General features: G+C 38.7%; 1 protein-coding gene across 1 annotated transcript in view; it reads right to left on the bottom strand.

The window, feature by feature from the left end:
- Positions 1-27,707, bottom strand: part of crb (crumbs) — a 213,684-nt gene that overhangs the window by 35,208 nt on the left and 150,769 nt on the right. The window contains exons 30-38 of the mRNA XM_067103901.1: positions 26,135-26,320; positions 25,611-25,686; positions 24,804-25,036; positions 24,369-24,607; positions 23,610-23,797; positions 20,889-21,034; positions 17,994-18,290; positions 17,399-17,524; positions 16,986-17,132 (exon numbers count right to left, since the gene is read on the bottom strand). Coding sequence (XP_066960002.1) covers positions 16,986-17,132; positions 17,399-17,524; positions 17,994-18,290; positions 20,889-21,034; positions 23,610-23,797; positions 24,369-24,607; positions 24,804-25,036; positions 25,611-25,686; positions 26,135-26,320 — 1,638 coding nt within the window. The remainder of the gene's footprint in view (positions 1-16,985; positions 17,133-17,398; positions 17,525-17,993; positions 18,291-20,888; positions 21,035-23,609; positions 23,798-24,368; positions 24,608-24,803; positions 25,037-25,610; positions 25,687-26,134; positions 26,321-27,707) is intronic.

Here is a 27,707-nt window from a genome sequence, read left to right on the forward strand (position 1 = left end):
GTAGGTTATGAGACCATTCAAGATGCGTTTCACTGCTCCTTTATAATCAATAAGGAATCTTTAGCTAAAACAAACAGACCCCTTTGCCATTAATGGACTAATAGATACAACTGGAGAGGTCTGGAGCTAACAGAATGAATCAAGCTTTCAAAGAATGATTCAGATGGGAATTTGAGCATAAAGTGCACAAGACAGAACTTATTTTAAACAAGAAGTAGAAAACTGTGAAACACCAACCAGTTGCTGACTGAGGTCTCCTCATAGTTGATTATACAGTTCAAGTTATCAGAGATGAAGTTTGTTTTAAACTCTGTGGTCTAGTCACAGTACCTAATAACAATAATAGTGTTCATAACTGGCTTGAACCTCAGTTCCACAAGAATGCACAATACCTACAGTATATGTACAAGTCTTGAATTTTCAAAGGATTTTGTGGTCACTCATGCCATCCCTTCTCTCAGCAACTTTGCACAATTACTTTCAACCTCTGCAAATGATGAAAAGCAAATAGCTACCAAGTTTTCTACTAGTAAATGATAAAGGGTTTGTCAGCACTGCACATAATGCATTCTCAGATAAGCAGTACTCCTGTATGGAAGTCAGCTCCAAATTTCAAAGAATATGTGAAGTATGTCATGAAAGAATATGTATGGTTACATATTGCAGCAGCAGTCCAAATGGCTGAAAGAATTCTATAAGCCCCATAAAACCTTAAGAACTTAAAAAAAATCACTAGTAATTTAAACAATAAAGAGCTGACCAAGAAGAAGTTGTTGCCACCGTTTTGGAACTTCAGTGTATATGGTACATGGGTGCATTTCACAAGCTGTTGTGTACAGTGAAGGAAACCTTTAAATATGACTTGAAATTCATACTTCCAGCCTATTTAAAATTCTCTCAGTTGTTAAAAGGCTTGATTTTGCCTGAAATGCATTCCTGTCTTTGAACCAGGCAGTAACCACACCTGGATTCATCTGAGGTGGTCAAGTTTTGTACATCTATTTCTGATGTTGCAGCAATTAATTAGCAAAATTTAGCATTATTACGATGTAGGAGAAATATAGCTAGTAAATTATAAAGCCTGGCTTAAACATCCACAAGCCAGAAGTAGCTTAACCCTCTGAACATATTACCTTTTTAATTACAAGACCTACTTTACAACGGAAGGCCATCCTCTGAGTGTAATTTTTATTTGACAAACAGGTTGAGTGGATGAACAATTTGCTTCCATTCATAATCTTTTAGTGGCCAATGGTAGTTTGTCTTTGTTTGTATGTAAGCAGTTAAATATTCCTGTAGTTTAACCAAATCACAAGTAATTTCACTGTTAATAAAGTTTTACATAAACAACTTGTCTCATTTCAAGACACTTACATAGAGATGGCTCAAAAGATCTGCTTATAAATGAGCAAAAATTGGTGCAGACAAAAATGTTGCAAATTGGGAAGACCAACTGAAATGTGTGTGAAACTTGAAAGGCCAACAGCAAAGCAACTACCTACAGAGAACTGCACAAGGGAGAAGCCTTCTTGGACCACACAAACAATGTGAAATTATTACAGGTCAGTTTATTAGAAAGATTAATTGTACAAAGGAAATTGCTGAAAAACACTGTAGAGAAGATTAAAGCATTATTTACTTTCATAAAAATGATTAGTATATGTGTTAAGTATTGGAAAGTAGTCAAGGTAATAAAGTGCATGTAGTCAAGGTAATAAAGTGCATGTGCACCTGGACTAGAGAAATAATTACCGTAAAGAGACGTGCATGTAAATATATTTATAGTTTTTCTCATCCATCACAATATGCTTGAACTACCCTTTGAACCTATCCCTGGATATCACTAAACAATTGTTTACAGGCTCAGAATTATATTACTATTGCAGTTTAAACAAAGAATGGCTTGAAGTGGGATGGAGTATTAAGAGAGAATGTGTGTGTGCGTGTGAAGGGGCCATCTAGCAACAAAAGCTATGGGAATGTGGGTTTTATTTCTATATAACAATGTACTTTGTAGTTTAATAAAACCAAGTCATGTATAAGGATTCTCCCATCTGAATGCTTTTTTCTTAAATAAGAACTGGAAATTGGAGTAAGGTAAAGCTGTGCAAGTTGGGCAGCTAAGTGAGAAGACACAAGGAAATGGGTGAAGAATAACTGACAGAGAGCTACACAGCTGAGGGCCATAGGGTCACTGCAAAAACCCTTTAGTACAGTGTCAGTGTGTTCCACCAAGCATACCAGCACTTAAATGGTACCTTTATTGGAAAATATTTAACCGATAGAAAAAAAATCATTGTCATATGGTAACAAAAGGGCTCACAATACGCCATAAAAAGTCTCGAAAAAAATTTATTTGGCTTTATCAAAGAATTCCAATACAAACTTCTGGAAACTTCAACACATGATATACGAGTATTTTTAGATTCATAAAGAATGAGCTTATAATTGTGCTTTTTTTTTCTGTGAGTTGCTTCAGTGTTTGAAATTTCTTTGTACCATGAAAATGGAGTCTGTGGTGAACAAACCAACAAACAATTTAGAAAGTGGCAATTGTAAATGTTTTTTTTTTTTTCTTGGAAACAAGATATTTTTACTACCTTTTGTAGTACTGTATCATACTTGGAAAGGCAATTTTATGTTATGCTGCATATAATTATCACCACACTATAACTGGTATATCAACATCATCAAATGTTATGTCTGTTCAGTTCCATGTAAATCAGTAAGGATAATGTATTTTCCAAGGGATTTTAATCACCTTGTTTTGTTGAAACTGCTGATGAAAGTCAAAAGTTTGTTTGCATTGTACTGGTGTAGTACAGTAATGAGCTCGCTTTTGCTCAAGGAATAACACTGTCAACAACTTGAATTAGCAGGTACATTACTTCTGTTATCAAATCTTTACCTTGCAATGATGTAAGATTCAAGTCATACCTGATCAAGCATTCATGATGGCCTGTAGTACGTATATGATGTCACTGAGATTACCAAGGAATCACTTCTGTCATCATGTTCACTTAAATGAAGTTTTTTGTTGAATTTTTTCTCCTGAAGGAACAGCACATTCATGAACAGTGAACTGTATTAACCAGCCACAGATACAACTAATGGGTATTTGGGACTTTCATACTAATTCAAAGCAGCTATGTTCTTTAAAACATTGGATCTACAGCTAATGCTTGGTTTTCAAGGTTTAGAGACCAGGATATGTATAGTCTATAGGTTCAAGATGACTACTAATCATACTGATACTAGGCATTTCATATTAAAGAGCTTAATTAACAACACAGTAGTAGGCAATGCTCTATATGGCAAGATTACTAATACTGTACAGTACTTCACAAGATGTTTCTCCTATTAGCACTTATTTCTTTCAATATGGCAAAGAATCTCAAACTTTTTATCATTAAATTTTTGGCTATCATCAGCATTGAAGTGATAACAGTGAATTTGTGTCCATGTGAATGCTTCAGTTTGATTAGTGATAGTAAGTAATTCTTTTTTTGATTCGCAAAAATGATTTCAAGCAAAGAATTAGTAATTAATATTAACTAAATACCCTTTCTTCAACAAAAAGGATATATCAGACAGGATACCATCCATATATATCTGGCAATCCCACTTCTTTGTAAGTTGTTGAAAATGACATCGAACTCTTTTACCTTTGGCAAATCAAGCTCTTTATTACCTCAGACTTTTAAAATTAACAGCTGACACTCCCACAGTGTTAAACTACAGCAAGAGACTATTTATTCTCTTTACTGTAAAGCTGTAGAACAGTGTTCCTAGCAAAGCTTTTCACTGATGATGCACAGTGTCCTATTACTGTAGTTTACAGTACCAGGCAGTTTTGCCTCAGTTTTCCTGATATGCAGTGTTGCTGTGGGTGTGTGTTAAGTTTAATATTTCTCAATAACCTTCATTTATTTGTTATTCTCATCCTTATTTATGCATAGAAATTTTATTGTTTAGGCTTGTACCATGAATATGTGGAGAATGGTTTACTAACACTGATAGCAGTGAATATTTATCCTTTATTTTTTGCTGCTTCCAAAGTATAGTTATATGCTACTCAAAAAGTGCTTTAACCCTAAATGGATTGGAATCCTAATGGATTGGAATCCTAATATAAGTATCTACAACAGGTTTTGGGTGATGGACAGGAATCCTCGTATGAGTAATCATATTTTGCGCCATGCTGTTTGAATGAATTTAGCAGGAAAGATGTTCACAGCACTTCAATGGGCCATAAGTGACTTGTGACAACTAATTTATTTAGTTCAGCACAGGAGAGACATGGATCAGTATGCCTTGAGATTTCATAGGGTGATGTACTGCCTCTCTGCAGCTCCAGGATGTCTTTTTATTTATTTGCTCATAAATATACCCAGGGATTGCTGTTGGTTTTAGTTCTTATCTTTTATGATAGTATGTCAGCTATAATTGTAATTTTGCAAAGAAATATTAGAAAATATGTATACCTCACAAAAAGTTACTGCATCTCCCCATCTCAATAAATCTCGTAAATATTTTACAACAAACATACTCAGAATTTGTTACTGATTTTAGTTCTTATCTGTTATGATATTGTGTAAGCTGTAATTATAATTTTACAAAATAAAATAAATTATTAGAAAAAACATTCATAACTTGGTAAAATTAACATATTTTTAGAAGTGTCTTGTAAAAGAGGCCCCACACACAGTTGTAAATAGTCACTTCTAGCTTCCTGTGGAAGGTAGGTAAAAATTTTGAGAATTTTTTTCTTACACCATGTGCATTTGCATATATTCCTTTCCATTGGTGTGTTTTTTCTTAAATTGGCCTGGTCTGGGGGTGTGCTTGAAATACATTTAGCCCATCCCTTAAGGGTTAAAGAATTTTCTGGAATATCCCAAGTCCACAACAGTCTCGAGGGCAATTTTATATGAAGCAGCTACCAATAATTGTGATCTTGAGGTGCCAGTATTTATTAAGTTTTATGATTCATAAATTTTTGCTTGGTGGTAGCACAAATCAGTGTGAAAGGCTATGAAGAGGCAGACACTTTCCAAGGAGTGTAACACTGAAAATAGGATTTTCGTTACTTGTGAGGGACATCTCCCCAGGAATTTCAGTCTTGGGAACTTTAGACATGATTTCCTGCCATGTGCTAAGATGAGGATAATTACCTTTTCTTCAGAGTTCCTGGACACTGCTCTCTCTCTCTCTCTCTCTCTCTCTCTCTCTCTCTCTCTCTCTCTCTCTCTCTCTCTCTCTCTCTCTCTCTCTCTCTCTCTCTCTCTCTCTAAGAGGCTTACTTCTTCATTCAACACATTTGTGCTCTGATCAAATTTGTGTAGATACTGCCAGCAGTAAGTAGTAAGTGTTAAAAATAAAGGAACTGATGTAAGAACCTATAAAAGTAAAAATGAAATTAATACAAAAAACCATGCATTTTATGTAGTTACTAAAAATGCATAATGATTGTTAATACTTTTAAGGTAGGTGCAGATTTTGATCGATTTATGATATTCAAGTTGTCAAGCCAAGCACTGGGGAATTATCAGCCATTCAGCACTGAAGACATAAAAAGAGGCAGGAGTGGTTGAACTGCAAGATATAGAGATCTAAAAGTGGAACTAGGAGAAAACCACACAGGTAAATAAGAAATCATAGAAAGGTTGGAGAGCATGATTGAAGAAAAGTGAGAATGGAGGTAAAGTATAAGGTAGCTAGGATCTGAAGAGGCACTGTTAACACACCCTTTAGCAATGCCTACAATGCACCATGTGAGGTGCACTGACAAATGCAGTTAAGGAATAACAATACAGTATTTGGGAACTTTAAGCAGTAATTAACCTCCCTGTCTTGTGATGACATAAGGTCAAGATACCCATTGACTGAAGCGTTATTAGTGTGCACATGGTATTTATTATGACTACTATTCAAAGAAAATGCTTTGCTGAGTCATTGGTGTAAAACTGGTCAAAAGATTTTATAAATAAAATCTGGTATTCAGTGCTCACATGACAGTGTCATATTGAAAGTTTCACTGGTAGAGATGCTCAAAACCGCAAAATTTTAAACACTTCCATAACGTGTAAGAGCAGAGACCAGAGGTAGAGAATTTCTTTTACCTTGGAGGACAAATTGAACTGAAACAGAAACAGTTGTTGAGATGGCTATGAAAAAGGGAAGGGGTGGGAGGGAATAGCAATGGTTTGGGTAAATGGAAGGAAATTCCTAGCCTACTGGTAAGAGTATCCCTTTAGCAAACAGCAACAGTTTATGTTTCTGGAGTGTGTTACTACACTGCATATATCAGAGACATTGCCTTTTACAAAGAAAATGGAGATTCATTGGCTGAGAAGCATTGGGAATTGAACTGAACTGAATTGAATATAGAATTTAGGCCAAAGGCCGAGTACTGGGACCTATGAGGCCATTCAGCGCTGAAACGGAAATTGACAGTAAAAGGTTGAAAGGTGTAACAGGAGGGAAACCTCGCAGTTTCACTATGAATCAATTGTTAGGAGAGGGTGGAAAGTAAGATGGATGAAAGAGAATATGGAAGGAGGTACAATAAAGGAACGAACAGGGTTGCAGCTAGGGGCCGAAGGCACACTGCAAAGAATCTTAAGTAATGCCTACAGTGCGGGGAGGAGCATTGAGAAGAAACATGGAGGGTCTAGGAGAGAAGATTTGGTTATGCGTTGTGTAGGTGAGGAGGACTCAGTCAGAGCATTAGTAGATTCAAGCAACAAGTGCAGAAAAGAGAACTCATTGTAAAGGTATTTTAGGCAAAAATGACTTTGGCAGTCTAAACACAAAATCAATGATTTATGACTAAATTTGTACTACTGCTATCTTGAGATGATAAAGGTTATTTCTGAGCTCGGCCCCGTGTCACCCGGTGAAATTCCATTCTTACTTGAATTTCTAGGTATAAATATTGCTAAATATACCAGAGAAAAAAGCTTAGAGGAATGCTGGAGTTACTACCCCCAGATCAAGCACCTTCAATGAAGATGTCGGTATAACCAAGGGTGAGTGAAGGAATCACAACCACAGAGCCACACTCGATAGACATCCCCATGTCAATATCCCCGAGAAGAGTGAGGGGCCGTACCAGCGCTCGCGCTCCCAGCCCGCCACGCGGCGACTCCAGCGCCATCTGAACTCATTCCATTTCTAGCACTTGATTTTTGCGCTACGGTGTTTGGTTAGCCTGTGTTTTTTTCGGCTTATTTTGTATTTTTGCCATGACGTCGAGCAGCTTCACCATGTCCAAGTTAAGTACCATCTTCTTTTGGGGTTGTCTTATAGTTTGTTGGCTGTCTTAGCCCGTAATTGTTATTATTCGTGGCTTTGTTATGGCGCTTCGGCATCCCCAGCCAGCCATGTTGTCACGAGGTTTACCCACTCGGCTTGTTCTGTTTGGGTTTTTCCTGGTCGGCTCATGCCTTTTGCTTCCCATAGGTCTCATCCTGGTGGTTTTCTAAGTGGGATTGTTCGGTTTCATTTTAACGATAATGTTTTGATCCGTTCCTTAAGGTTCCTGCATCGGGTTCCCGTTTGTTCCCGCTTAGTTTTCTCACCGGGATGGTTCCTCTTGGACATTTTAGTTAATGATTATATGTTTATTCATTATTTTTTGGCTGATGCTTGGCATCATGCTACCTCTGCGTTGTCCTATTCCGTGGGGACGTCAGGCTCATCCTGTCGCTTCCTTCGGTTAGGCTACGCACCAAACACAGTATATTTTTATATTTTTATTTTGTTTATTTCACACACACTTGGTGATTTATTTGGTTATTTTGTCACAGCCTAGTATACGTTAGGCTTTTATTATTCTTGACCTCCTCCTCCCTTCCCTTGAGTTAGGTTAAGTGAGAGGTTTGGGTCAGCAGGTTGAGGGATTTCTGTTGTCGTGCCTTCCTGTCCGTTGTTTGGCTGTGGAGTGAGTCCCCATTCTCCTCCCTCTTCTTTACGAAGGGGTTGAGCTCTGCTATGGGTATTTCTCCTCCACGAGCGTTATTCCTCCCTTACGTTCGGCTCTGGTGGGTCTTCGACTCGGAAATTCTCTCCCTGTTGTTCCGTCCTTTCCCTTCTCTTCCCCCTCCCTTTTTTCATAGGCTACGTCTATGTTTTTAGGTGAGAATACAGAGGTCTTGGTCATTCTTCCCCCTAGGTGCAGGCCATGATTTTTGGTACCATGCAGTTGAGCGGGTGAGTTTCTCCCCAGTCTCCTGTTTGCCTCTGCTCTGGCCTACTACCTTCCCTGTCCACTTCCACCCCGCCCCCTCCCCTACCCTGTTTTGGGTCCAGCTTCTCGTCATCTTCTCTTGTGGGTGATGTCGGTGTCTGACTCTCACCCCATGTAGTGAATCTTTCTGGTTGAGGGATTCGCTCCCTCCCAGAGCTGGTTCCAGGTGACTCGTAGCTGGGCTCAATGCTTCGTTCACCCGCTCTCCTTCGATTGAGCAGGTTCGAACATCTCAGGTTTTCTTCTCGACCTTGTTCTTTGTTCACTCCGGCGTTCGAGATACTTTAGTTGGGTTGACTGGCGCTTACATCTGCCCCGGTGGATCGTGGTGTTTGGCAGCCTCACCCATCTTTGGTTCTCTTCGATAGGTCCTGAGATCTCCGGTGTGGGTGGTTCCGGACTCCGGGGAACGTAGTTTTATATTGTCTGTTAACCAATTATGTTACCATCTTATTGTGTTTTGTTTCCCCAGCGGCTCATCCCGCCTGGGGACTAGTGGTGTTTATTTATGTCGGCGGTTTACCCGCCCGATAGATGTTTATTAGTTTGAATTTCCCAGCGGTTCACCCCGCCGTTGAGCGGAAATTTATTTATTATTATTATTATTTATGATGGTCATAGAGTCCGGTGATTTCACCCCTGGTTTCGCCGTTCTGTTCCCAGCATTCCTCGCGGTGAAGGTCCCGTCGATTGACCCCCCCTCGTTCCGCCCGGTTTACTCCGCAGTCGGCGGGGTTTATACCCAGCTTACCTTAAATTAAGTTACTTTTAGTAGGCCCGTCTCTGACGAGGTTTTTTCATTCCGCGGAGTACTCCGGTGGTTTACTGAAAATACCCTTGCCTACTTAGATTAAGTTTCTTAGAAAGGTAAGCTCATTTACTGTTTTCACTTACAGACTGTTAGCTGTGAGGAGCCGGGTGTTCCGCCACTCTTCAGCAACCCTATGGCCATGTGGTGTGTCGGACCCACGCTGGTTGTGCAGTCCGACTGGATGATCTGATCGTGTGGCACCCAGAGGGCTGCGAGGTGTGCTTTGCTCTTTGCGGATGCACCCAGGACGAGTCGGTAAGCTATTTGCTTTCCACCCGTATGTTAATTCTGCCTTCCATATTGCAATGTTTTGCGATATTTTGTAATTTATTTAGGTATTTCTTAGCCTCCCTTTGACTCACCCCCCTTTTTTCAGGCTGACGAGTCCTCGAAAAAAGATTCTCTTAAGTCCCTCCGTGCTTGGGTGGCTGGGTTTGGGAGGAACGTTCCGTCGGGGAAGCCATACGTCCTCGACGAGAAGTGGAGAGACCTTCTCTACCCCGGAGCCCGGATCGCTGCGGCTGTACCAACTGAAGTGGCCGCCCCAATCATTGAGCAGATCCGGGTTGTGACCCAGCCACTTGTAGAAGAGACCCTCTACGCGGAGGTTTCCAAAGACGTCGCCGCTCTGGACCTGGATTTAGAGCCCATGAATACTGAGCAGGATCAGGTAGGTGGTGAGGTAAGTGAGGTAGTGGGGGCAGGCGCCCTTTTTGATTCCCCTTCTTCATCAACCTCTTCCTTTCAGGGCTTTTCCAAGTCTTCCATCTTGAGGGACAATGCTCCATCTACTGTCCCCAAGTTGAAGACTTCATGGAAGGCGAAGGGCTTTTAAGTCCTCGTCTTCCCGGAAGGCATCCCCCTTTCCCCTGTCGAAGGCAAAGGTCTCCGCACATTTGGCCTCCGGGAGTAAAGCTGGAACCTCGGGCAAAGGAGCGAGTAAGAGGGCGGCTAGACCCAGCCCTCCTCGCCAGCCTCCCTTTGACCCTGAAGCGTTCGCCGGGATGCTCTTAGCAAGGTTCTCGTCGGAGGTCGATTCCAAGCTTTCGAAGCTTGCGGACAGGTTGCAAAGTCAGGAGAATCTGATTGCTGATATGGCTCGCTCCGGCGGTGCCGGACCCAGTTATCAGATCCCTGATACTGCTTCCCTCCCTCCTTTTGACGTTGGAAACCCGTGGCGTTTTGCCTTACGTGCCATTCGCCATGAGGATACCCTGACAATCGAGGGTTTGGGCATAAGACGTCTGGAGGAGCTGGAGTTCTTCCCTCCTGACCTCTTGCCCCCCTACCCAGGCTTCGTTAGGCTGACGGAGGAAGCCTGGGTACGTTCTGATAAGGTCCCAAAGGAGACGGTGATCTTCCCTAGGGACCAGGCACAATCGGCTCTGCTTTGCACTCTCACTGAGTGGCAAGCAGATAATACGAAGCTCACTCTGTTCAAGGGGAACTATACTATGTTCTCCTTGGGTGACAAGTTACCCACTCCCTGCATGAATAAAGTTGCTTTGGCAACTGCTCAGGCCTGCTTTGAAGGCAAACCTTTGCCTCAGCTCAGGGAGACGGACTCCACATCCCTGGTGTTCCTGGGGGGTGAGGAGTTCTGGAGGGACGCCCCATCTACTTTCACGGTGGGTAAACTAGATGCCTCTTGTGCGTCCTCACAATTCAGTGAGCAGCTTCCCAAACTCCCAGAAGCTCTCCTGAAGACGGAGTTCGAGGCAAGGACGAGACTGAGCCGGTCTCTAAATTCCCTGTGTCTGTCTGAGGCGGTGGCCATCTCATGCGCAGACGAACAACTCTTCCAGGTTCTGGCTAAATCCCTGCTGGCAGGTTTTCAGTCAGACCTGTTTGACTTCATGGTGGCCAAGTTGGAGTGCCGCAAATTCATTTTCGTGGATGCCACCATTCGCCATGAGCCTAATAAGCTCATGAAGAGCTCCATCTGGGGGACTACCTCTTCCCAGAGGATGAAGTCTCGAGGGTCCTGGGTGAAGCTACTAGGGCTAATCAGAGTCTGCGAGCGAGGTGGGGTATTTCTGCCTTCAAACGGAAAACTCCCGAAGCTGGTGGTTCCCAGGCTAAGTCGGGGAAACGCTTCAGGAGAAGGAGGCCTCATCCCCAGACAGTGGTTCAAGCTGTCCCAGTCTCGGCGGTAGGCCAACCCTCCACCTCCAAGGCTCAACCCCACCAATACATGCTGGTTCAACCAGCCCAACCTCTTGCTGCACCATCGTACGTCTCTTCTCCGGCGTACAACTCCTCCTATGAGGGCCGTGGGGTCTTTCACGGCCTTAATAGAAGTGCAAGGGGAGTCAGGGGTCGCGCCCCATACAGAGGTAGGCCTGGTTCCGCCTCTCGAGGACAATCAGGCCGTGGTAGAGGAAGCAAGCCCTCTTCCTCCCACTGAAACCAATCAGGTAGGTGGTTGCCTCTACTGGTTCAAGGACCAGTGGACCTTCAGCCCTTGGGCACACAGCATTGTGTCCAAGGTCTGGGTTGGAGCTGGACCAAGGATCCCCCTCCTTTGACCAGGTTTTACCAACCCCCCTCCAAAACTCTACAGGACTTTGTAACAGAGCTTCTCAACAAGAGAGCAATAAAGAAAGTAAGGCACCTCAAATTTCAAGGCAGGTTGTTCACAGTCCCAAAGAAAGATTCCGGCCAACAAAGAGTGATTCTAGATCTATCACGTCTAAATCGCTATATAAGATGCGACAAGTTTCGCATGCTTACGGTAGCTCAGGTACGGACTCTACTTCCGCATGGAGCCGTCACCACCTCTATCGATCTTTCAGACGCTTATCATCACGTCCCGGTTGCTCGGAACTTCTCTCCCTTCCTGGGTTTCAAACTCGGGAAACAAGCCTACTCCTTCAGAGTCATGCCTTTCGGACTCAATGTAGCCCCCAGAATTTTTACGAAACTGGCGGAAACAGTCGTCCAACAACTACGGTCCCGGGGAATCTCCCTGGCGGCTTACCTGGACGATTGGATAATCTGGGCTCCGACAGTCTTGGAGTGCCGGAAGGCTACGGCCATAGTGATCAAGTTTCTGGAGTCAGGTTTTCAGCTGAACAGGGAGAAGTCCCGCCTGACTCTGGAATCCCAGTTTCAGTGGCTAGGCCTCCAATGGGACCTGACTTCGTACAGGTTGTCCCTCCCGCCACCCAAGCGGAAGGAGATTGCCGCTGCTACCAGGAAATTTCTGAGGGACAAAACAGCATCCCACCGGTCTCAAGAGAGGATTCCCGGCTCCCTTCAATTCGCCTCAGTGATGGACCTGCTTTTGAAAGCGAAACTAAAAGATATAAACAGAGTATGGCGGAGACGAGCCAATGTCAGGCTCAGAGACAGGATCTCTTCAATCCCGCGAATCCTGAAAACAAGACTCCGGCCATGGTCCACAGTCAGTGGCCTGTCGAAGTCGGTTCCACTTCAATTTCCCCCTCCGGCATTGGTAATCCACACGGACGCTTCATTAAGCGGTTGGGGAGGGTACTCACCAAAACAAAATGTTCAAGGAAAGTGGTCACAATGTTCCAACAGTTTCATATAAACACCTTGGAAGCTATGGCAGTGTTTCTAACACTCAAGAAACTTCGCCCCGCCAGCCGGATTCACATCAGGCTTGTGCTGGACAGCGCCGTGGTGGTTCATTGCATCAACAGGGGCGGCTCCAAATCAGGTCGCGTAAACCAGGTGATGGTAGCTATCTTCTCCTTGGTGAACAAGCACGGCTGGCATCTGTCAGCCACCCACCTAGCGGGGGTACGGAACGTAGTGGCGGACTCCCTGTCCAGGACTACTCCGTTGGAGACAGAGTGGTCTCTGAACGGGAACTCCTTCAAGTGGATTCGCCGCCGGGTTCGGGCCTCCAAATGGACCTGTTCGCCACGGAAAGCAATCACAAGCTTCCTGTTACGTGGCTCCCAACCTGGACCCCAGGCTTTTGCCACAGATGCGATGTCCATAGATTGGAATTGTTGGGAGAGGATATATCTGTTCCCTCCGATAAATATGTTGTTAAAAGTCCTACACAAACTCAGGTCATTCAACGGCCAATTAGCTCTAGTAGCCCCCTATTGGCCGAAGAGCAACTGGTTCCCTCTATTACAGGAACTCAAGTTGCGGTGTCATCAGATACCCAGACCCAGACTGACCCAAGTTGTACAAACAAAGACTGTGTCAGCTTCCTTAAGAATTCAGAATGCACTGGTTTTATGGACTTTATAAAGTTTGCTGCAAAGAAGGGAGCAAACATTGACCCCGTCAACACTCTGTTTTTAGAATCAGACAAGAGAGATTCTACTCTCAGACAATACGATTCAGCAGTCAAAAAATTGGCGTCCTTTCTAAAGGCATCTGGAGCTCAAACTATGACAACCAACTTAGCAGTTACTTTCTTTGGGTCATTGTTTGAAAAAGGCCTTGCTCCAGCCACTATTACTACAGCTAAATCAGCCTTAAAGAAGGTATTTTTGTACGGTTTTAATATTGACCTTACAGATTCATACTTCTCCTCCATCCCCAGAGCATGTGCCCGTTTGAGACCAGTAACTCGCCCTGCTTCCGTTACCTGGTTCCTCAACGATGTTTTGAAATTAGCCACTGACATTGATAATTCTCTATGCTCATACTTGGATCTGTTAAGGAAAACCTTGTTTCTGATTAGCTTAGCTTCAGGTGCCAGAATTTCAGAGCTGTCGGCCCTCACTAGAGGTGATGATCATGTTAATTTCCTTCCATCCGGAGAAGTCCTCCTTTCCCCTGATCATACGTTCTTAGCTAAGAATGAAGACCCTCAGGACAGGTGGTCCCCCTGGAAGGTGGTGCCTCTTCCTCAGGACCAGTCATTATGTCCAGTATTTACCTTAAAGTCTTACCTACAAAGAACTCCACAGTTTAAGTCGGGTCCTCTTTTCATCAGGGAAAAAGGCGGTACTCTTTCTTTGAATGCTATAAGACAACAAATTCTGTATTTTATTAAGCAAGCTAACCCGGATTCAGTTCCAAAGGTTCATGATATCCGAGCAGTAGCTACCTCCACCAATTATTTTTATAATATGGATTTTGCCGAACTTACCAAATATACAGGATGGAAATCACCTCTAGTGTTTAAACGCCACTATTTAAAATCACTCAAAGATCTTAAATTTTCTACAGTGGCTGTGGGAAGTGTCATCTCCCCACCTTAATTATCCTTATCCCTTTCCTTTCCCCCCCGCCCGCCTGCCTCATTTATTTCACTGCCTGCCTTTCTGGATCGTTCATGCCTCGCTGCCTTGCTCCTCATACTCGATATTGGTTTATCTGATTATTGCTTGTCTTGTGTTTTGGAATTTGATATGTTATGGATTTAGATTTAGTCAGAGGTACTGAAGCGGTTTTTATTTTGCTTCATGTACCTTATATATTTTTGTCTTTCATTTGTACCTCATTGCCTTTAGGTTTAAGTTTGTAATTACTAGTTATTCTATTGATTTGTAGGGGCCTTTTATTTCCCCTATTGTACTACATGTTTGTATTTCTACCATTGTTCCTAGGTTAAGTTTGTTATTTCATGGTAATCTTTGATGTGAGGTGTAATGTGCCACCAGTATTTACTTATAGTTAAGCCCGATTTTCATTGTTGAGATATTCTTATTAAATCTATTTTTCCATAGCATGTGTCTCTTTCCATTTACCTTTGGTATTTTGTTGCAGCTTTGCAGTCTTGGCATGATTCTCTGGCACTATTTCACCGGGTGACACGGGGCCGAGCTCAGAAAAGGGATTTTGACAAAGGAAAAATCTATTTCTGAGAGAGGCCCCGTGTCACCCGGTGACCCCCCCTAGAATATTTTGAGGTACAGGTTCGCCCCCCTGCTGGCTCATGCCAAGCCTGGGGATGGTGCTAGTCTGGAATGAGTTCAGATGGCGCTGGAGTCGCCGCGTGGCGGGCTGGGGAGCGCGGGCGCTGGTACGGCCCCTCACTCTTCTCGGGGATATTGACATGGGGATGTCTATTGAGTGTGGCTCTGTGGTTGTGATTCCTTCACTCACCCTTGGTTATACCAACATCTTCATCGAAGGTGCTCGATCTGGGGGTAGTAACTCCAGCATTCCTCTAAGCTTTTTTCTCTGGTATATTTAGCAATATTTATACCTAGAAATTCAAGTAAGAATGGAATTTCACCGGGTGACACAGGGCCTCCCTCAGAAATAGATTTTTCCTTTGTCAAAATCCCTTTTTGAGGATAAAAATTAAATATTTATAATACAGACCAAAGAGCTGAAATTGAATAAATGAGGCAACATGTTAATGCTATTTTCTTAATGCCCAAGTGATGGATCTTAAATCAGAGCTGCATTTCTAAATAACAGTATGCATACTGTGAATATTTAAATTCTGAAGATGGCTTTATGTAGATTCAGTACTGAGAAGTGAGCAAGTTCCATGGTTCTCTACATAGTGAAATATGAAATTGTGAAAAGATCTCTTCACTATCATTAATATTTACACGTCAGATGATTTTTCCTTCTGAAATTAGAAAGACTGTAAGAGAAATGTTAGTCAGAAAAAAAAATTTCTGAGTGAAATTCCATTTCGAATTTCTAGGTATAAAATGCTAGATATACCAGAGAAAAAGAGCTTTCAGGAAAGCTGGGGTTACTACCCCAGATCGAGCGTCTTCTCCGGTATAAGGTGTTCTGATATTCAACTACCAAAATCCCCAAAATGGCGTTACAGCCCCCACACCCAAACACCCGCCAGCTCGGCGACACCAGCGCCACCTACCTCATTCCATTTTCTAGCACGTGAATGAGTGCCCTTTTTGGATTTATTTTCATCTTTCGCCATGTCAAAGACATCTCAAGTTAAGTACCATCTTATTGTGGGGTTTTGTTCTATATTTTGGCTGTTATGGGTCTTTTCATAAATATTGAGATCTTATTATCGGCGTAAGAGAATTGTTCAGGGGGTCAGAAAAATACACAAAATCCCAAAGAATGAGATGGTTTGAGCAGATAATAATAGAAAATGAACATACTCATAATTATAAAGTCGTTTAAGAACTACTTTTAAGGGCGCAATTGGTACAAGGAGGCCAGAGGATCATGGAGAAAATGTATAGATTAGCATAAATAAAAAACTGATGTCTCATCCCATACGGGAAAGCCAGATGTAAAAATGTGAATGCTGATTAGTTTTTGAAGTCAGGCACTAGAATACAGTATAACTGAAATGAAGGAAACTTATACTCTTATAGCATGCTTAAATGAATACATATGTTTCTGGTGGCATGCATTTCATAATCTACCCAACTCAAAACAATGATCAGCGTACAGAAATAAAGGAAATGGGAAGAGATGTACCACTCAAATTACTCTTCAATCTGAGAAAATATCCACTCCAAGGTTATGTTCACCGAAATATGTGCATCTGAACTTTGCATGTTTGACACTATTTTCTAATAGCATTTCCTATAATACTTCCTAACTAAACTCAAGCCTAGCTCAGAGTTTAATGCCTAGCACCATTATATTACAGCAGTACTGTCAGACAACTTAAGTGCTGAGGAATGACAAACACTTCAATGATGGAATTTATATTTCCAAGTACATGAGTTCTAAAATCAATAATATGAGGGTAAATACCTACAAATGGAGTACATCAAAGGGAAATTAATAATAGATATATAAAAATCATGTATCATTTCTCATTTTTTCATCTTGGTACCTTAGATATATGCAATTTTCTTGTCTTATTGACTAGGGAAATTGTATTCTTATAAAGCCTAAATACTCTCATATTTGTCATTCATTTCCAAGCCAAGCAAAAAAAAAAGATGAAGGCAGAAGACTTTTTGAATGTGTCCCCCTTACAAATTTAAACAATATATTCGGCTATTAAACTTTTGATACAAACTAAATTACACTGACCTGTCTGCTTGGAGAGTATGTTCCTCTTGTTTGCCTCTTCTTCTTAGCCATCATTAGGAATACTGTCAAACCAACAATGGCACTAATCAACATTAATCCAACCACACATCCAACAATGATAGCAAGGTCAACATCAGATGGGAAGACCTGTAGAGAAAATTTAAGTTACACATATGAAAATCAATAGTAATTTCCCAGCACTCATTTTTCATTATTTATTTTGGTAAGTTTATTATTACCATAATTCTGGCATGGACCTCCTTGGCAATACACTTGCCCTTTGCTTGTGTATAGCATTCTTTTATAAAACTTCCACAACAAACCATATGTTTTAAGGAGATACTATAGTTAGCTACATATTGATGAAATGTTTCATATCATATATGAATTCTGAATGTAAGAGCTTGCCTTACCTCATCAAGACAGTATTCACCACCCCAGCCATCAGGACACTCACAGAATGCTCTTGTCCTATTTTGATGGGCTGGCAAAGTTTCATCACACAGTGACATGCACTGGCCATCATTACTACAGTTGTGCTGTAAAAGAGATCATTAAACCTTAGTTTTCCTATCAAGTAATCATGAAACAAAATGTCTCAGTTCTGAGGTTTGCTACTGTAAAACCTGTACATATAATAGCACTTTTGGGAACATTTTTCCTTTTTCAGAACAAAATCTAAACACTATCATTAATAAAAACCAAATCCTTTTGGCTAGTCCTGCAAGAGCCAGATTAGTTCAGTGGTCTGGTTAAACTCTAATATTATTACTAATAATGATGCATACAGTTGTTACTCTTTTTTTTATACCATTTATATGCAAATCAGTTCCACTGTTCATTCATGATAACGATCGATCATCCATAATTTTTCCTTAATAATGCAACGTTGGAAGATTACAAAGCATGGAAAACAAACCTCCACACTTAAATGTGCAGAAAAACTCAAACTTTCCATAGCAAGTTTAGTCAGATTAAAGGAAGCTACAAAAATAAATCATCACATACTGATATACAGGGATTGATGAGCCGGCAGTGTTGTCCACAAAAGTTACTGTTGCATTCACAAGTGAAGAATCCTGGTTTATTAATGCAATGTCCACCATTTTCACAGGTCTCTTTCTCACATTCATCAACATCCTCTTCACAGGTAGTTCCATTCCACTGAGGTGGGCACATGCAAGTAAAACTCAAGTGGGAATCAAGACACGTTCCTCCATTGTAGCATGGATTCGGAATACACTCATTTGTTGGTTCCTCACACAATGCCCCTTGCCAGCCTTCATTACATTTGCACTCCCATCCCTGTAAAACAAATATGTGAAGCATGAAATGAATTTTCAACAAAACATATGTGGTTATGAGGAAGACAATAAAATACAGAAAGTGATAAAATGTTTGTTAGTGTTTTCTAACAGTTCAAAATTTTCATTTTGTTAACTAATTTTCATATGGTATAATGTAACCCATTAAAAGTATATACAGGCCGATCATCACTAACCCAGCATCAACGGGACCTGTGTGTACATATGTACCCTACACACATGACTGGGGTTATCTTTTGGGTTATAAAAAATGAGGAAATGTAGGGTGCTGGATTAGTGATTTTGACAGATTACAGAGAGGTTAGGTTAGAACACATTTAACTCAACAGTTACCCACTTCATCCTACCTTTAAAATACCCTATAAATCACTACAAGTTGGTTAATATGGAAAAAAGAAATATTAAATGAAAATCAAGTGAAATATTAGTGAAGAACAGGCAAAATAAATGGTACAAGTAGTTCTGTTGACTTACACAAGAAAGTTCATCATTGCCACTACTAAACTGAAGAGCTGGAATTTGCAACAAGGCACATATACATGTCTTGAGGTGAAGGGCTGTCAAGATTCCCATCTTCATCTTGGAATTTTTTCTATATTTTATGCTATACTCACTTATATTTTTACTGTATTTTCTCATTTATCTTTACAACCCAAAAGATGAACACAATCATATGCATAGGGTATGTACATATGCACACACTCATTTGCTAGGGTCAGTGAACCTGCTACAGCTTATTTTGGTTTGTGTTGTTACACTTATGGTTTTTTTTATTTTTCTGCTATTCTCATTTATATTTTTAATGTAGTTTTGCATTTTTTATTTTTACAACACAAATGATAAATACAACTGTGTGTATTTATCATTTGCTGGCATTGGTGAACTTGCTACAGCTTGTTTTGGTTTGTGATATATTACACTTATGATTTTTAAAAATTTACATTTTACACTAGTCATATTTATATATATATATTTTTTATTTTTACAACCCAAATGTCAAATGTAATCGTTTGTGTAGAGCTCGTATGTACACGCAAACTCATTCATTGGCATCGGTGAACTTGTTACAGCTTGTTTCGGTTTGTTGTTACGCTTATGTTTTTTTAAATTTATATATTATGCTATTCTCATTTATGTTTTTACTGTATTTTCTCATTTTTCATTTTTACCACCCACATGTTAAGAACAATCATGCATATGGTATGTACGTACACACACACACACACACACTCATTCATTGGTGGTGGGGAACTTGCTATAGCTGGTTTTGGTTCGTGTTGTTGCGCTTATGATTTTTTAAATTGATATTTTATGCTATTCTCATTTTTATTTTTAATGTATTTTCTCATTTTTTTAATTATTACGGTCCAAAAGATAAACGCAAAAGTGTGCGTAGGGTACGTACAAACGCACGAACTCATCATTGGCATCGGTGAACTTGCCACAGCTTGTTTTGATTTGTGTTATGCTTATGATTTTTTTTTTATTTTACACCATTCTCACTTATATTTTTTTACTTTATTTTCTCATTGTTTTTATTTTTACAATCCCAAAAGATAAACACAACTATGTGTGTAGGTTACGTATGAATTCACAAGCTCATTCGCTGTCATCGGTGAACTAACTACAGCTTGTTTTGGTTCGTGTTGTTACATTTATGATTTTATTTTGTTAATTTATATTTTATGCTATTCTCATTTACATTTTTACTACATTTCCTCATTTTTTTTATAACCCAAAAGATAACCCCAGTCATGTGTGTAGGGTACATATGTACACACACAAGTTGCACCAACAAACAGTAGCAGTGACCTGGGAAATTTGAAATTACGCCAGCCAAAATTAGTGCCAAATTAGTGATGGCCGACCTGTATAGCAACATTAAAATGTATCTTACAATTTCCTTCAGGAACGTACATCAAAAAACTTTATTGGGTAGTTAAATACTCAAAACCCCTAACTTAATGTAAACAGGGCAAGTTTTGATTTGACCACTATACTGAACTATTTTGCAATACATAAAGAGGTTGCATTTATAGTAAAAATAAGCATAACTGTTACTTCTAATCCACTTACAAGCATGATGGTATGTCACTTAAAACTATTTTCATTGCCTACAGAAAAGGTGGTTAGACAAAATGTTATGAGAAAAATACAAGATCTAATACCTAATGTAATTTTATATATTTTGTAACAAAAATTTATAAGATTAAACAAAAAATAGGAAAAAACTTAGGATTTTATTCTGTTACCTACTAGTGAAAAAGATAATTAATTATGAAGTAATATGTGTGGGAAAAATACAAGACTGAAATAAGTAACCACAAATTTGGATACATGCATGCATATGACCATGTTAAAATCAAGAAGAATCATGACATTGGAAAAATCTTCATTCTAACGTATGTCATGGAATCACTAAAATATTCTGCAACAACTTCTTTAGGACTTTTACAAGTCTATTTTAAATATAATGATGAAGAAATTGACCAGACAATAAAAACTTTTGTATTAGATGATGAGAACTTACAAACTAAGAGACTTGAAGCAATAATAAGCTACAGTAGTTGACAATTACCTCTCCGTGGAAAGTATGAATGCATAATCCATGAGCACACATGATTGATCTACGAGTACAAAAATCTTCAATTTCATCACAATTGACCCCTGAATAACCAAATGGGCAGGTGCAGTTATAATTGTCTGCAACTCCTGTTAGAGGATCTGAAATTTAGAAGCAAAATGTTAATCACTTCCATAAATAGTTTTGAAGTTTTGCTCTCATGATAACCTCAAAAGGTATTAAACAGCAAAACAAGTACAGTGCTTATATTATACCTATTATTACAAACAAACATTTTTACATAATGCTAGTTTTTCAATAAAAACCTATTAATCCAAACTGCCTTCCTGTGGACATGAAAATCTCACTAGCACTTATTCAAGATCTACAAAAATCAACATGAAGGAAATGAGAAGTGTGGGAAACTTGATGCAGAGTGTAGCACATCCTACATAGTGAAAATGAAGTGGAGGCAGTGCAGTATACAGAATAGAAGACATGCTGTGAGTTCTTTGAATTTTGGCAAATAAAAGTCAAGTGATACTGGATTTCTGTGTTCTCAGAAAAAGGGCAGCATGATTAATTGGGTTGCAATTAAACAAAAAATTATGAAATACCTGAAAACTAGTACAGGATTAAGTTCAAGTACAGAAGGTCAAGAATAATCCTAAGCCTTAGTTCTTCGGAAATGTATGGCAAATGCCTCTTTTCACCTTTCTTTCCTCATTTACTTGTCCATTTGTTTACCGTATCAGAACTGGGTGAATTAAAAGTGGCTTTCGGAAGGAGTTAGGACCATAGGACCAGTACTCTTACTCATAGACACAGACCAGTACTCTACTCACAGACACAAACACTAGTAAATTATCTGACCTAGTAAAAAAAGCAAGCTATATTATGCTGTAACTTATTGCAAATGAATTAATTTGAAGAATTCATTCTTAAATGACAGGTGAAAATTGGTTAAGGAAAAGTTGAAGTTAGATAGCTGGGTAGAATGAGACCTAAAGGAACATAGGGGAAAAGTGAAAAATATGAAGCAGTGCAACAGAGGACCATAGGTAGTACCCCTTATATGGGGTCATGAATAATAAAGAGGATAGGGAGACCACTTAAAATATGTTGAGATCTCAAGAAATGCAAAACAAATGTTCAAAAAAGCAGTAAAACTATTTAAGTAAACAAAATCAAGTTAGAGATTTATTAATACACTCTTAATTTTTTATTTGTGCTTAACCAAAGTTTATTACAATAAAAAAACTACTTGAAGTAGACAGAAAGTATTCTGGAGACTGCTGAATTCCGTAAGAGCAATTAAGGTAAGCGCTTGATGGGTGTCAGGCCTAACTCTTTTGGCTTAACAAAAACAAATCCATAAAGCCACCTTGGGAGATACTTAGAAAATTATTAATAGTTAGTTAAACCCAACTGACCTAGGAAAAAGAACACTTAGATATTTTCTCTGGATGAAAGCTGATACAAAATATTGAAAACTTAATTCACATCTTTGCTGAGCCTCTTGACAACTTTGCTGTGGGGTGGGGCTTGGCTATAAAACTGACAAGTTTACAATTTGTATCTCAACTTACACTTAAATTCTTTTATATCATGAAATATTAATTTTATCAACCTTACAAGTTTGCCACAGTGAGTGCTCAGACACACTGACAAAACAATGGCTCTTACATTTGACATTTCTTTTACCACTACTAACACTCTCTCTCTCTCAGACACACTGACAAAACAATGTCTCTCTCTCTCTCTCTCTCTCTCTCTCTCTCTCTCTCTCTCTCTCTCTCTCTCTCTCTCTCTCTCTCTCTCTCTCTCTCTCTCTCTCTCTCTAATGACCATGAAATATATTATCTTTCACTCTTCCTCTTTAATGAGGCAATTACACATGGAATACTCAATACTAAAGGTTTGTTTGCAGCATCCCTTCAGCCCGATTTCAGTGCTTCTGCCATTTACTTTTCATCTGTCCATTGGTCTCTTTTCAACTAGCTATCCATCTTCTTATTGTTAGCCTATTTAAACTTTCTCCTCACACTTATACAAACAAATCCTTTGGGTTAGCCATACTAGTGTCTAGATACAGAATTAAATATACTAGTGTCTAGATACAGAATTAAATAGTCTCTAAATTTGTTTATAATAATTAAATTCTTTAACAAAATATAAAAACAAACAGGATGAGACCCTTAGAAAACAGTTCATAAATCAATAGCATTCCAAATCTGGAAGTTGAGCCTTCCAAAATCTCTGGTATAAATTACTCCAAGACTATACATTTTTTAAAGACTACACCGTTGCATGTTCAGTACTTACCAATCATAAAATACTGCAATATAGTAAAGAAAAAGAATAACAATCTTTTCTTTATGGCCAAAATATCTCAAGTACTCCATTTCATAAATGCAAGTTAGAAAGCTTTGGCCAATACATATGTACAGTTTATGAGCAAAACTATTAATTCTTAACTTAGTTTTAATTATGAGCCCAAATTCCCAAAGCAGTCTCTTCACCATCATCCACATTTGACGTATAAATATATAAAACTTCAAAGAGATTTTTGTTATGTAAACAAAGTTCAAAAGACTGGGAAAATGTGCTTTTTATATTCATCACCCAAAAATTTTCTAATTTTACTCTACTATAGCAATCTTGCATTTTTATTGTATGCTCTCATAAAATGAGAAGTTTAATGGCAAAAAATCCTAGTTTCAGACATTAACTTACTGTAAACATCATTGCATGTCGCTCCATTTTTACACATGTTATTCGAACAGTTTTTGATCTTCAGCTCTTCACATGTAGATCCAATGAAATCCTCTGGACACTGGCAAACAAACAGTGCTATCTCGTCAAGGCAGATTCCGCCATTCTTGCATGGGGAAGAAGCACATTCATTAATGTCCTCTTCACAGCTGCAAAAACAAGGCATTATGGTAAACAAAAGCATATACATTCTTATTCACATGAGAAATAATATGGAATTTCACATGAGAAATAATATGGAATTTCACATGAGAAATAATATGGAATTATAAAAAATACAAGCCTACATGAATAGCCAGAGTAAAAAGTGGTAAAATATTTTTGCAAATACTAAGATACTCCATAAAAGTAGAACTTACTGATGAACATAAAAGTACAGTACTGTACAGGTAATGGTAGAGGTAAAATGTCCAAAGTATAGATTGTCAAATCATAGTACTAATAGTGTTTACACAGAAGCAGAGGAAGATGAAAAAAATGGAACCAGTACAGATGTATGGCAAATAATGCCAAGTATTAGAAATTGCAGACATAAAAACAGAACAGATGCTACTGGTGTAAGTCATATAGGACAAATTAGTCATCCATTAAAAATCCTGTGTACAGAAAATTAATACAATACTGGACAAGCCTTCCAATTATTGATAAAATTATAAAAACCAACTTTTCCTTGACTAACTTTTGGTTTTAAGAGTAGAATCACCAGTTCTGTGTACTTACTGTTGGCCAGTATATCCTGGCATACATGAACATGTATATTGATTGATCTCATCAACACAGGTGGCCCCATTTGTGCAAGTGTTTCCAATGCATTCATCAATATTTATCTGACACTGCTCTCCTTCAAATCCAAGGAGGCAAGAGCAGGTGTAAATTTCAGAAGGATCTGCACAAAATCCATCATTGAGACATTCATGGTTGAAACATACTGTGCAACCAATTGCAAGGTTACTTTGCTCCTAAGAAAAAATAAAAATGAATTAATGCAGTATTTTCTAAAAAAAAACTGTATTTATATATATATATACAATAACAAATGACTACAGATTTAAATCACCAGTTTATACAATGAGAAAATCAATTTGGAAACTCAATAACTAAAATATTCATTATGTAGCTTTCACTAAATCACAGTTCTAGCACTGTAAAACTTACCTCAAGCCTGAAAGTATTAGCAGCAGTATTATTGATGAGTTCATCTTCAGAAAAGTATGGCATTAGGATTCCTTGAATTCTAATCTCTCCAACACACCCTCTGAAAACCTGAGGAACATGTGGCTGTTCTGGGACTATTGCATTTTCTGGTGTAGCTGTTGATATTACAAGTGATGGGTCCAACAAACTCAGAGATGTGGGTAATGTATGAGAGGAACCAAGTTGTACCTGACCTAGAATGTAGGAAAATAAATCCTATTAACAGCAGCATCAAAGCAAAACATTCAAGTATAATGCAGCCTGATTATAAATATTTTACAGTACTAGCTGGATTAATTCGGTCTGTCAGCTGCTACTCAGCAAATAGCTCTCATTTGAACCTGTTAATGCAATTTAAACCAAAAAATAGAGATGTGCTCCTGGCGTCTTGTAAGGTTGTTCTCACTATTTACAAATTGTATCATCACAGAAAATTACGCTAATTTTAGTTCAAATAATTAATAAAATACACAAACCATCTGGATGCCAACAAATAAATACTTTACCCCGTAAGGCCATTTATTTCAAAGAACCAATAAAAAACATTAAATATAACAGCTTTACAAAGGAAAAGTAGAGTATATTCAGCATATGAAGTACAAAGTAAAAATTTCCATGGATTAAATAAGCGGATAAACATTTGTCATTTAACAATCATCCAGGGAAACTTGCTAGCACAGATTATCCAGCAATCATCTAAGAAAACTTGGTAATAAGATAAATAAACAATAAGACACTTTATGATTAACATAAAATTGAAATACTTGCCATTAGTTATTATAGAGGCAAAATCCACAATCACAGCGCTGTCTGTTCCAAGAAGGCTAACGTCTCCCAGTATAACCTTTGATGATACATAATTACAAAGAATCACTTTGTGATCAACAGATCTTAAGCATAAGCAGTTATTAAGCATAAGCAGTTATCAGCAACATTAAGTAAAAATTTTCGACTATGAAATTCTATTTTTTTCCTGTAAGGAAAGAGGGGTTTCTTTTCACAACTACCAGTTCTGATAAAGTAATGGCCCATCTTAACATAGGTTATGATCAAAGTAAGCAGGTTGTCTCCCACAACTAAATATTGATAGCTAAAGGCATGAAATGGATTTATATATAATATATATATATATATATATATATATATATATATATATATATATATATATATATATATATATATATATATATATATATTATATATATATATATATATATATATATATATATATATATATATATATATATATATATATATATATAATATATATATACATACAAAGTAATTCTCACCTGTAATCCTGATGGAGTAAATGTAACCTTTAACAAATGCCAGTTACCATCTAATGTAACATTAGAGGTGAAGTATGAAGTTTTTGTAATTAAACCACTTTCCTGATGGACTACTATGGAGCTTTGGGTTATGCCAATCCATACAAGGCCACTCACAGCTCTAGCTGAGAAGACTACACCTCCAACCTATAAAAGATTTTTCTTATTAAATACAGTAACCCAAATGCTTATCACCAGTAACAATGTTTATTAATATGCCTCCACTGATGGGAAGGTGACAATATTAAATTACCAAGCAAACTGGAAATTAATAATGGCCCCCACACAGCAAAGCTCCAAAGGAATAACCTAATATGTAAACCTAATTGCCAAAGTAGAAAATGTGGACCACCAAAATTTATGCATTGGGATGAATTGGTCGTGACTTCAAGGAGACAAACCACTCAAATTCAGGATGGTTCCATCGAACAATACTCAAGATCTAAACACAGCCTCCATTTCACAAGAGAACTAGCAGCAGCAGGGACTGAAATATTGAACTAAGAGAGAAACAATGTATGTCTCTCCATTCTCAAAGCTTATATATGAAAGAGGGAAAAACTGTTGATCAATTTGAAATCTTCACATTTGCATTCATATGTTTATTGCTGAATCAATGCCAAACTCCTGTGCAATAAAACTTCCACAACACCCCTTTTTCTTACAAATATACACAAGGCTTCTCAAACCCACCTTACACAACTCGACTTTCTTATGCTTCCTGTATATTAGGCCCTTCCTTTCCAATACCTCTTTCACCCCCATCTATCCAACCCTTTCTAGGTCATCCTCTTCGACTCCCTACCATTTATCACTGACCATTTTTTCCACCAATTAAACTACCTCAAAATACTCTGAATCATCATTTAATTTGTATTTTTCATACATATATACACAAGGTTTCTCAAACCCTCTATGCACAACTCAACTTTTTTGTGCTTCCTGAGTATTAGGCCCTTCCTTTCCAATACCTTTTCCACACCCATCTATCCAACCCTTTCTAGGTCATCCTCTTCTTCTTCTTTCACCCCCATCTATCCAACCCTTTCTAGGTCATCCTCCTCTTCTTCTTTCACCCCCATCTATCCAACCCTTTCTAGGTCATCCTCTTCTTCTTCCCCCTACCATTTCTAAATTAGACACTTCAGCAACTTTCATTGACCATTTTTTCCACCAACTAAACCATCTCAAAATTCTCTTACTCATCCTTTAATTTGTATTTTCTTCAATCAATTGTTAATGGATATTACCAAAAATGACCTTTGCAGATGTATAATGAGTGCACATTTTACTTTATACAGCAAAAATTGAAGCTCACTTTTGAACATACAGTAATACCTCGAACTTGCGCGATTCGAGTTGCACGAATTCACAGACACACGAATTTTTTATTGGCACCTAACTAATGGTCATACACGAGTTTTTCACAGACACGCGAACATTTCCGTACACTGAGAAACCCAGCAAAAGTGTTTGTTTAATTTTTTAATGTAATTTATAAGTTTTCAAGCTTTTATGTGTAAATTAAATAACA

Source organism: Macrobrachium rosenbergii, chromosome 5, assembly GCF_040412425.1.
Source record: "Macrobrachium rosenbergii isolate ZJJX-2024 chromosome 5, ASM4041242v1, whole genome shotgun sequence".
Lineage (NCBI taxonomy): Eukaryota > Metazoa > Arthropoda > Malacostraca > Decapoda > Palaemonidae > Macrobrachium > Macrobrachium rosenbergii.